Raw genomic sequence first — 11,771 nt, 5'->3', positions numbered from 1 at the left:
GGCTGCGGCACTGGCTAAATGATTGACAAAAGAGTGCTGTGATGATCCGGGACGATGAATTGAATGGTAGGACGAGTGGAGGGGCGAGACACCGCTTTATACATTTGACGGAATTTTCGGGGATGGTTGATTATGGGGATGGGATGTACCTTGGAGTCTCAATGGGTTTGCATGGTGAAGCATGAGCTAGTAGCCCACTTACTCGGGATAAAGCGAAAAGCGAGAGAAAAAAAATAAAATGGAGGAAAAAGGGACTAGCGTGGGCCGATCCCACGCTGGACTTTGGTGGACTCTGGGATAATCCGACTACGAAGGGGGGTAAACGGAAGCCAGATGGGGTGGACGCAGCAAGTGCCGCTTGATGTTTCCTTGTTTTCTATTCAGTAACAGAAAATCACCCTGGCGCGATACCCTGGGGGAAAGCTATCGCGCATTGGGGTAAAAAAAATAGTTGGACTCGAAGCATTCAGCTCCACGGAGAAAATCGATTTGATATTCGATAGAGAGTTTTTGGCGGATCAAGATGGGGGGGAGGGGGGCCGGACTCGACCAGGGCAGAGAGCTTGCTCTGTCTCACGTCGTTTGTTCCTTTCTTCCCACCCTTGTCTCGTGCAAGGCGGGGTGGTACAAAGAGACCAGGCGATGACAGGGACCTCCCCACGCGGTATCCGAACACACCTGCAAATCAAATTCAAATGGGACAGGTAGACCCTCTCTCGCTTATGGTGCTTATGGTGGAGGGGGAACAGAAGGACCAGAAACACCCCGGAATAGATTTACTTGGACGGGCGTTATTATTAACATCGACCCTTCTTGCTGTGACGCTCTGACGACGTGCCGGTAAGTGGTGGGAGCTGGCAGGGGCAAATACTACGTGACCATCCTGCAAACTGGTGCGATTGATAAGGTGAGCAACATGAAGGAATGAGGTAAAACCACGAAATATGAAGGACAAAAAGCAGGATGCTTCGGCGGGGCCATCGAGCCAGAATGATGGCTCCTAGATCCACAACCAGGAAACTCAGGAGTGAGCTTACATAGCTGCTGCGCAGCTGTTTCGTCTTCTTGGTGCCGGTGCTAATACAAGTAGGTAAGAACGTCGTACTAGGCAGCGAAAAGTAGCCGGTACATCCCGCAAAAACACGGCGCATTTAGGTTTTATTGCCTGGTCTCCTGCGAAGTTCGATGGAATATTCTGAGGATTATTAGACTAATCGCTGACTTACCAGGGAATCGTACTCATGGAGAAGCCGAAAACCCCCATTCCCGGAAGAGGTCCGCGGCCGCGAGCCCCGCTGGGGGAATTTCCAAAAGAAGAAAGAAAAGGAGTACTTCGTACTAACTCGCAAGCAGTGGAGATGGAGGGAAGGGAACAACGATCACGACATGGCGGGTACTGCATGGATACCTGAGATGACAACGTCGAAGAAATGGGAAAGTGCCTCGATGACGGGAGCCAAGCTCTTTGGAAGGGGGGCGGCAGGCGGGATGGAAGAATGAGAGAAAATGAAACAATAGGGTGTGGCGATAACCGCTACGGGGTGTCTAGGTTTTTAGCCCGCCGACACTAAAAGTAGTGTGCTTGTAAAGCTGCAAGACAGCCAAGAGATCAGTGGGTTGATGGAGAGATCAAGTTGCTTGGCTTGGCCCGCAGCAAAAGCGGCAGAGGGCAGAGGGCAGAGAGCAAGCAACACCTTGGACAGGACCGGATAGGACAGGACAGGGTGTCGACAAGCCAATTGGGCCCTGGTCCCCGTAAATGGTAAATGGTGAAAATGGGGGGAGGCTCCAGTGGCACTCACACTGAGAACACGCAGACACGGACGGGGACCCGTTTCTCTCTGGGGCCCTGGGGCGGGGGGCGTTAATCCCCTCGCGCCTTATTCGCTAGTCCCGCCAACGCGACTGGGGCCAGCACAATGTCGACATCCGCTTGGTCCATCACGCAATTTCTGCCAAATCGGGCTGCCCTGTCCAACGTCGTCTCGTCAGCCACAACTGCTCTTTCGGTCCTCAACTCGCCCTGTCATTTGGCCCAAGGACACCAACGACAGGACCCTCCCCTGGACCCGGTGATTTCTGATATACGAGGAAAATGCAGGTAATGGTACAAATAATAATGACAATGAGACAACAAGCACGAACAAGTGGAATTGAATGGTTAGGATTATCCATTGATGCGTCGTTGGTTCGCGGGATGCACACCTATTCGAAGTATTTGATATGTCGCGGATGTAATGTACATACGAATCCTTGTGAACGAACTGGCTGGCTGGATGGCTTGAACATCGAAATTTCGCCATCCAACCTAACCCCCTTTTCAGAACCCCAGTTGGACGAAAGCGAACACATGAGCGATGCTGCTGGTGGCATTGCATGGGACGGAAAATCGTTACTGCTATGCTCCTCTGAATAACCACTCTCCGCCATAGACTCTACGAAGCATTACGTGACGAGGAAAGAGGGTAGAGCGCATTTCAATTGTTCCCCAAGAGCAGAGGAGCTGGCTGCCCGGTGCTTTTCTTGGGGTGGCGTAACAAAGCCTTAATGGGGCTGAAGCGATTATATCCATCATGGCAGAAGTATCGAGCCGGATGACGCGATCGCGTTATCCCCTTTCGAGAGCGGCCCACCTCCCAGGCACCACGTCTCTCTCGATTGCCCAGCATTAAAGAGGTGGAATCGACGGTGGAGAGATCAAAATGAGATTTGATGTTCTGTGTTTCACGCGGACGTTACTAAAGAGTAGCAAATCCATTGTACGAAATACTTCGCACTCCCCTCCGATATCTCAATGCATGACATCGAGATATCAAAGCCGACCGTGACACTGCCTTTGCCTTCGCTGTCCATCGTTCCGTTGTTTCATCCCCAGATCAAGCAATGCAGCAGATGAAGTTGACAGCCCAGCCCTTCGTTTTTCAAGCCGCAAGCCAAGAGTAAATTCCCAAGACTTCCAACACTTCCAAGACTTGGGGGAGAAAGCCACGAAGCTGGGCGCCCAGAACTGTCCCTGCCCAGACCCAGCATTGCTGCCCTCCCCATGTCTTCCTTCTTCCCATCCCATGTAATATCACCTCCCCTCCCTCCCAACCTGCACTGCATCTTCCTCGGAGACTTTCCTGATGTTTTGCTTCCCCCAACACCCAAAAAGAGGCTTGCCCAGCCGGGAGCTATCCAGCTTGGCAAAGAGCCAAGAGATCGAGTCAAGAGATCGAGTGTTCTGCCTTTTCCGCCGCTGTCGATGAGGCTGGTGAACTGGTCGCGATCCGCCGTCCCACTCCGTACTTCCCTTGGAGCCGTCCTTCTCGGGACCCATCTTCGTGCAAATGCCGGAGCCCACCTGGTCTTAGCGGAAACCGTTCGCATTTCACCGAGACTCGAACAGGCGATCCTATTTCCAACTACCAGGCTAGGGTGGCGTTCAACTCCACTCTGTATCGCCAACCTTATTCCTTTACGTTTACAAAACTCTTGGAATGAGCCGTAGCACCTTTCCCCGGCCTCTTCCCACGGGTGGGGGTCCATCCATCCTGAACAAGGAAGTACTCAGTACTCACGAGGAAAGCGCCCCTTGCAAGTGAATGGGCGGCGCTAGCCACATGAGGGTCGTCGCAGGCGTTTCCGATGGGAGTGGTGTACTTGTATATCCAAGATGATCATCATGAGGATTCAGCCCGGGATTGCATGCTTGCCCTTGACCCCAAGCTGGTCCAATAAGCGGAGAAGGTAATCGGCGAGGAGGTTAATGGTCCCCGAAGATCGTACTCCCGTTCTCTCTTTTCATCTCGCAAGCATGCAGTCTCCACATCTTTTGAGTGCCCTCGCATCGATCCAGGATCTCGGGATCACCGACCTTCCTGATTCTTTTTTCCTTCTCTCGAACATCGATTAATGCCATGTGGGGGTTGAAGACTCTGGGGCTCGCTGCCACCTACCAGAAGCTTTCAATAGTCTTGAAGCCGAACGCGTGTCTCCTGATGCTTTGTCGGCATGGTAAGATACCGTCTTCGCCTGGATCTTGAATCCCTCTCGTCTCGTCCAGATCCGTTCGTTTCTGCAGCCCAAGCGGGCGCTCTGGGAAGTGGCAACATGGTCTTCCCCCCAGGGGGCCAGGATCTTGCTTGCGGACGAGCTAATGCAAGCCGCAATGTAGGGTAGGACAAGAGCCTGCTGCACAGTCTCGTTGAATCCCCTGCTTGTGAAGTTGCCAAGAGCTTGGCCTGGAGAAGATCACCCCCGGGCAACAAGCTGCTAGGTACACGAGTCGTACTTGGCGAGTACAGCCCTGGTACTCCCGTATTCCAAGTGTCCTCATATTGTGGTACCGGATGTGAGCCGTGTCTTCCCATTTCAGCTTGGATTCTTGATCCGTATGGCTGTTGAGCTTGTTCCGCTTATTCATTGCCTGCTGCACCCTCTTCAAACTCTTAGCCCCCGACTAGCCCTTTTTTTTCATTTGTTTTTATTGCTTCCCGAAACCGAATCAGCAAGCGAGAGCTCTACCTGGTCACCCTATCCACATGATTGGGACCAGAGCGTACGTTCATTGATCATCCTGACCTGCATAGCACCCATGCATTGGCCCCCCTACTTGTTATCCCCAGGGCCGCCTTGCAGTCTTCAGCCCGCATGGCGAGATGCCACCATTCAGGATCGGTCACGCCGCGCTTTCTCATTTCCCGTGGAGCTCGAGTCTCGATGCTTTTCCTTCCCACGTCCGAGGAAATCCCACCCTCAGCCTCTGCCGGTGGCCCGGCTTGGTTTCCTGATCCGGATTTGCCCTTGATGCCAATGCATATGCATTGGGTGTTCCCCAAGTGGAGGGTAGCAATCGAGCATGGGAAAGTCCTTCGAGAAGTTTGCCTAGGTGGGCATATTTCGAAGCTTCTGACCCCACAGTCCCCCCCCTCTCCGAACACAACAGTCGAGGGTCGAGGGTCGAGGGGCGAGGGGGGTAGAAATATCAATGTCGGTTAGGTGTCTGTGGTCCCAGTCAGTCTCATCTTTTCTTCCTGTGAGCTTGCCCGAGGACAGACAAGTGCACACACATGCGTGTGCAGATGTAACTTGAGCCGCACATCCCGACTCCTTTGGGCATTGATCTCTAGGTTGTGGGTATCAAGCAGCAGTGTACCTAAGACCTGGCTTCCCAAACCGAACTCTTTCCCTTGCATTAGAGGCTAGTGTACCTCGTACTGGCTGTCAAAAAGTCTGACCCCCGTCGTATGTGCAAGTGCGCGACCAACGAGGTGCAGACCGCACTAGACCACAACCTCCCCCCCAAAACCCACTTCCTGATGCCCGCTCTCAACGGCACAAGTGAAATCATTCTTCCCGAGCTGGGAAGGTTTCCCGGTTGGTCCCCATGGTCGCCGGTCAAGCTCCTGTAAGATCATGCTGTAAGCCGGATCTAAACGACTGACGGCAAGGCAATGCTACTGTGTTTCTCAATGGTGTGTTAGATGCCTTCCTCAAAGATTCTCGATGCTGCCGATCCTTCTTCTCCGATTAAGCTTAAAACGTCAATGATCGTTGACCAGTCATCATTTCCTGCCAGCCCAGTAACAACTCGGACAGCTGAACCCTGGGCGATTACGTGCTCAATGAGCGCTCATCGTCATTTGCTTCGCATCCTCCCAAACCCGTCTATTTTCTGTTTTTGCAGTCGCCTACCACACCCACGCGATTGCCGTGGCGTTTCGATAACCAAGTATTTCCGTACGGCGAAGGAAATACTGTAAATGGCGCAATATCCTCTCGGTCAACCCGAATATTGATGTAGTTTCGGAAGCCCAATCACGAGCTAATGCGGAGGCGATTGACCATCTGCAAGGCAATCGCGAGACTAACGCTCCACGCATCTTTAGGACGTGGACCCCTCCCCCGCGCGCTTCCTCCGCTGCACGCCCATGCTGTATCATGGGTTGAAATTATTCGGCTTCGTCCTATCCACTCACGTAGTTTGTTCTGGCGAACAACGCTCCATCTCAGCCCCCAACCACTTCATGACCTTTTCCGCTAGGATGAGAACCAGAGTCCAGACTCTGGACCATGCATGTGCACTATTGGGACTATTGACTGAGCATCCGGCAGGATCCATGTTCGATCAGGCATCGTGTTGAGAATCGATCGTAGGCCTAAGTGTGCTCTGGCGAATAACTCTGTCTTTTGAAGCAAGCTCTTCTCGCATGGGAAGGGGCGCGCCCGGCTAGACCAGGACTTCGCCGGGGCTAGGATCCTGGAGGTGGAGCACGCGACAAGGAGGAGAAGTTCAAGGCCAAGAAATTCATCCACAGAGTTCGTGGAACGTGAGCACATCCGGACTTCGCCGCATCCATGACTTCCCGAGGGCTGTTCCCGAGCGCCGGCCTCGAGGACCGTCCATCACGCGTAAAACAGCGAGGGTAATGAAGGTATTCCGTCGCCAAACTGCAGCCAGTAGCCGTAGCTAGGCCTGGTAATTTTTCACTATTCGATTGTTCTTGCTCGGTAACATGGGGCGCTGGCAATAACCCCTCTCGTTGTGGAGAGCGCCAGGCAGAGGCTGGTCATACATCTTCGGGACGCCCGATCACCGCCATTATTCTTCTGTCTTTGGCACCCCAACTCTTGACTGGAGCCAGGCAGTCCCCAAGAACGCCCTAATATCATCTTCGGAGGCGGCAGCCTTGCGTTCATCGGATTTTCATTGATGCGTCGCCTTGTGTGCTTGGACGAAAAATCTTCCGTTCCGATCTCGCTGAATCCGGCAGAGCTTGTGTCGTCCGAAGAGGCCATCTTATTGGTTGGGAATAGAGTGACCCCGCAGTCGTTCGTGGTGCCGATCTTCGTCACCTCCTTTGCGTCTTAATATATTCAAGTGTGCCATGCAATTTTATGTTTGATTATTCTTTATATGATTTAAATGCACCTTTTACCGAAATGCTCGGGTTCTCCATTTTAGGCTGCGCAGATTATCTACTTCATTTGGAATAAATGGAGAAATCAATTCAGTCTGTCAATCCTCGACATATCCAACCGACCCTAGGACCTCGAACTCATAGCTTGGACCAGTTTCTGCGGCCTCAGATGAGTAGATTCGTGCGGGTCGGTAGTGGCCCGGAAAGCTCGGGGAGGATATGAGTCCAGCACACTTGAAAGCGGGACAGAATCGATATGACGGCTCCGTTCTTCTCTTCATCTTTGGAATTGGGGTTGAGGGAAAGCCCAACAGGGCGCGGGTACCGTCATTTTTTCCAGTAGTTTTCTCCTACTTGTTTTCGAGCTAACCTATTCCAACCGTGAAGGTCTACGGCATCCTGGTTCCTTAACCTATTCCAACCGTGAAGGTCTACGGCATCCTGGTTCCTGGCCATTACATGCCGTCTTTCCCCAGCAGAGAGAGAGAGTAGCCGGGCGACGGCGCTGCTCACGGGCCATGGTCCCCATACACCCGGGTCAACATATACGTGGGGCCGTTCTACCGGGCGGGCATGACTTTGTTTCCAGGCCCATCAAGCCCCATGTTTTCGTCTCAAAAGTTGAGAACAATGTCTGCGTAAATCACGCTAGAAGCAGTGTTGAACTGTAACATCATACCCATACGACTCCTCGGCTGCATATAATACCGGAACACCACCATTGATTCGATATGGCACTCCCGATTCCTCCACGGATGCAGACTTCCGAAAAAGTAATCAAGATCGGCATGAGCTTCCCCGCGTGTGGCAGCCATGGGGTCCTATGATACCCCTGCATCTAGCTTCTGATGCGACAAGTTTCTACCCTGTCTTCTTTCCGGGGTCTTACGTTGTCCCATTCGTTTTCTTCCAGGTATACCAGCCAGCAGGGGAGCTGTGTGTGGGGTAGTTCGCATATCGCTTCCGAGGCTAGGTTTTAGCTTATTGCATCCCGTAGCTCGCGTAAGGCATTGGAAGGAGACGAGGTGGAACAGGCAGGCAAAGCTCATGACACGGCAAGGGCATTTTATGTTGAAAGAGAAGCAGAGACCTCATCTTTTAGGTTTTCCGGGTCGAGCTTCCTGTCAGTGGATGCACGGCAGATCAAATACCAATCTATTCATCGCGACTGATGATGACGCGCATAGAGTCCTATCATTAACCTTGGGACGAGTCACCGGGATACTTTCTGAATTGTGAAGAAGGAGTAAATAGCGATTGTCAAGAACGGAAACATATACAGCTCTGCCAGGTTACAAAAATGGACCCGCTACTACCACAGTCTTGTCAATATCCTCCTACTTGCCGGAGCACACGAAGCTATTTCATATCTCATACTAAGTCACCGTATCGCAGAAAAGCGCAAAAGGCTTAGACGCTGACGGTAGAGCCGATAGGTCCGAAGCGGATGTTGCTGTAGATAACAGTTGCCTTGAGTAAGGTCTTAGTATGTTGTCGCAATGCAGCATTTAGGTTTTTTTTCTTTTTTTTATGGACGGTGTAACTTACAGAGGCGTGCTCGGCCTCGACGTCACTAGGGACACCAGAGTCTTGAGGGCAGTCGCCTCGGTCGCCACCAGGGGTACCGGCCTTCTCAGGCGGGTAGCTGGAGTCGAGCCAAAGCATGTTGGCGTAGTGCTGTGGCAAGGTTAGAAGAATGACCCATAGCCCCGTGCCATTTTATTTGTGTTTTGGATGTGGGAAGAGAAAGGGAAAAGGAGAAAAACGGAAAAGCTCACATCATCCCAGAGAGACATGACCAAGACCCAATCGCCGCGAAGGGCTTCGTTCATCTTCGACCAGCCGCCGACTTCATTGAATCGATCGCGGTCGTCAAATGCCTTGAATTGGTTCTTGCAGAATTCTTCATTGAGCCTATTGCCGGAAACACCCTCGACAGTGGTCTCGGGCATATCGATCTTCTTGCCGTCTTGGACGAAGAATTGGTAGATTTCGCTCTCCTTGAACTGGGTGACGACGCTATGAAGGCCAATTCAGTATTTCAACTTTTCTTCCTTGGACCCTAGTAAGAGGGCTTGGGATGGCGACAAACTTACGTGAAGACTTTGGAGGTGTCGACAGTCTTGCCCTTGCCGTAGAAGTCCTGGACGCCCATGCGATAAGGGTTGAAATCGCAACCGTTGGGGTCGCAATCACCGTTGAACCGCTCCTCGGAGTAGGTACCACCACAGCCGGTATCCGTACAGACGTGGTACTCATTGGTCTCACAAGGGTGAGGTGTCACGGCCGAAGAATGGGCATTGGATTCTAGAATGTAAGGGATCATCGTCAGCCAAGAGTTGCCAAGAGCATTCGCCATGAAGCCAAGACATTGGCATCACGGAGAAGAATATTGCCAAGGCCTCACAGGGCTGGATAGCCGCAATGCTGTGAAACGTAAACTGGCTTGAACGACAGTTCAAGACTTACCCCAGACATCCATCTCGGCGCAGCAGCCTCCCATGGCACCAACGCCAGCGTTGGCGTCATTAGATGAGGGCTCCCATCCCTCAACGTTGGCCTATGTGTCCAGTGGTGTTAACACGACCACAATTGAACGAGAGGGTGATGCGATAAATTTCCACCACTTACCTTTCCACCGACGAACTTGAGATCACGAGCACATTGGGCATCGCAGTAACCGGTACCGTACTTGGCACCGGCCTTGTTGGTAGGGTATCTGGCCTTACCACCGTCCTCGTCCATCATGACGAAGTAGAGAGCACCATTGAGACCACACTCGAGGGTGGAAAGGTCAACGTCGAAGGTGAACTCGTTGTCCATGAGCTTGAACATCTGGTACTTCTCGGCGCCATTCATGAGGTACATTCGAGAACCTAAGGGGGAGTAACTGTTAGGATAAGTGGTGGGGACTAGACAAGTGAATGGAGACATACCGATGTTTTTACCATACTCATGCTCAGTGACGAACTGAAGACTGAGGGAGTCACCACTGGCCTTGACACCATATGTCTTGCTGTAGTCGGCACCCTCAAGGACGCAGTTGGATGTGCAGTCCGACTCGCCGCTGCAGTTGGAGGTCCACTCATTACCGTCATAGCAGTTCTCGTAGCCACCTTCGACATGGACCCAACGCCAGTTGGAGTCAATGACGACCTCACCGTTGACAGTCTCGCAGCTTCCAGCACCACTGCATCGCTTCCACGTCATCTTGGGGTGGGTCTCGCTCTGCTCCGTGCCCACGCCTTGGGCAGCGGCAGCGGCGAGAAGGGACGCGAATACAAGCTGGCCGTACATGGTGATTGGACCGTGAGTGGCAAATGTGTTACTTTGGAACAAGGGTGTGGCTAAGATCAAGGGTGTGATGGGGACTTGCTCCAAGCTAGGCTCGTATACTAGTCTAGAGTCGGCGAGACGTGTATGTTGGTGGCACACAACTGAGCTTTATATACAGGCAATGACGGAGTAGTTCGGTCCTCCACCTCCTCCACCTCCTCCACCTCCTCCATCAACTCATCAATATCTCCTCTCCCCCCAAATCCAAGGGCGGAGTCCTTGGAAGCCCAAATAGAAAGGGAAAATGAAAGCTTGAAACGCGATAGTAATCCGACAGAAATTAAGAAGCGGGGTCGAGAATGAATCGGCATTTCCTAAGATCATGGAGTTACACTAAATATCGAGTAGATCCTCATGTATGGTGCGCGTGGTTCCATCTACGAGGGGCAGCTGGGCTGTGTGTGCATATGTGTGCTTCGAAAAGAGGTGGTCCGATGTATCGCTACGAAGACTCCTGTCTGTCCTTGGTATTCAATAACGTATCCTTGAATGATCACGAACTTAACATAATATTGAATGGCACCCTATATATCAAAACTTGCAGATTGAAAATATTCAGGGGTGAGAGGAGATGGAGCAGGGTCATGGGATGTTTCACTACCCACGACTTCCGAACACCGATGTATATGTCTCGGTCACTGAACAGAATCGATACACCTAAGCTGAGGGTGGGCAGCATCAATATCTGGGATGATCGGTGTCCAGCACTCCAAATTCCGGAGATGGGACACGATTGGTTGCCGGGTATTGCCGTGAATATTATGGAGGGTGGTACGGAGTGTTGCGTGGACAATCAGAATCCATAAAACCACAGAATGCTTTGAATGGGAAAAGGATGCTTCCTATCCCCGCATTCTCGTCGACGACGCCCCCGAAAGTATGGTCGCATTAGCCGAAGATTCGCTCAGGGGGATTCGCCCCGACAAAGTCGTGCCAGTGCGCTCCACAGCCGAGATCCCTGCGGACTGGGGACAAGCTCGGCGAGACTGGGAGGTACCAGCGTGGCGATGCATTTCCCTTCTGGGCGGAGCTGCCGGCTCCGAAGATTGCCCCACAGTTGACGACGTGAGTAGAGCGGGTCGAGCCACCATGGGTGGTCTTCTTTGGAAGCGTCGAACGCTTACCGGTGCGCGTATGGAGGGAAATTGGAGATACGCGTGTTCCCCTCAGGTGTAAGCATCAGGAGTCGAATCTATTTTGCGAATAGGGCCGTAATTTAACAACCTTTTCTTTTGTTTGATTGTTTTGGGTAGCACTGTTCCATGAGTAGTGTTTCTGGTCTGCGTGGTTAAGCTATTGGCCCTGTAACTGCATGCATTTTGATGAGATGGCCTCCTTATTGAATCTGTTATAACGTGGGGAAAGTAAAGAACACACTGACTCCATAACTCCCCTCAAGAGGGCAGCCCATGTTCGGCATTCTGCCTCTTGATGGAGGTGTGAGAGCTCGCAATTGCCTACAGAGGAAGCAAAGAATATTCGCAGTCCTCTCTTTCGCAATTTCCGTTCTGCGATGCCATTTTTACAAGAGTG

General features: G+C 52.1%; 1 protein-coding gene across 1 annotated transcript; it reads right to left on the bottom strand.

Moving 5' to 3' along the window:
- Nucleotides 1–8,312: 8,312 nt before the first annotated feature.
- SAPIO_CDS10346 (Cellulose 1,4-beta-cellobiosidase (non-reducing end)) lies at nt 8,313–10,199 on the bottom strand (the record flags this gene model as incomplete). The annotated part of the gene is made up of 7 exons (XM_016783947.1): nt 8,313–8,384; nt 8,451–8,579; nt 8,681–8,921; nt 8,999–9,209; nt 9,372–9,462; nt 9,534–9,778; nt 9,839–10,199. The coding sequence occupies 7 exons, from the start codon at nt 10,197–10,199 to the stop codon at nt 8,313–8,315; spliced, it is 1,350 nt and encodes a 449-aa protein (XP_016638786.1).
- Between the last annotated feature and the right edge of the window lie 1,572 nt (nt 10,200–11,771).

Source organism: Scedosporium apiospermum, assembly GCF_000732125.1.
Source record: "Scedosporium apiospermum strain IHEM 14462 chromosome Unknown SEQ_SAPIO_0165, whole genome shotgun sequence".
Lineage (NCBI taxonomy): Eukaryota > Fungi > Ascomycota > Sordariomycetes > Microascales > Microascaceae > Scedosporium > Scedosporium apiospermum.
Note: the sequence above shows the minus strand (reverse complement) of the source record. Positions and strands in the feature narration are given on the sequence as shown.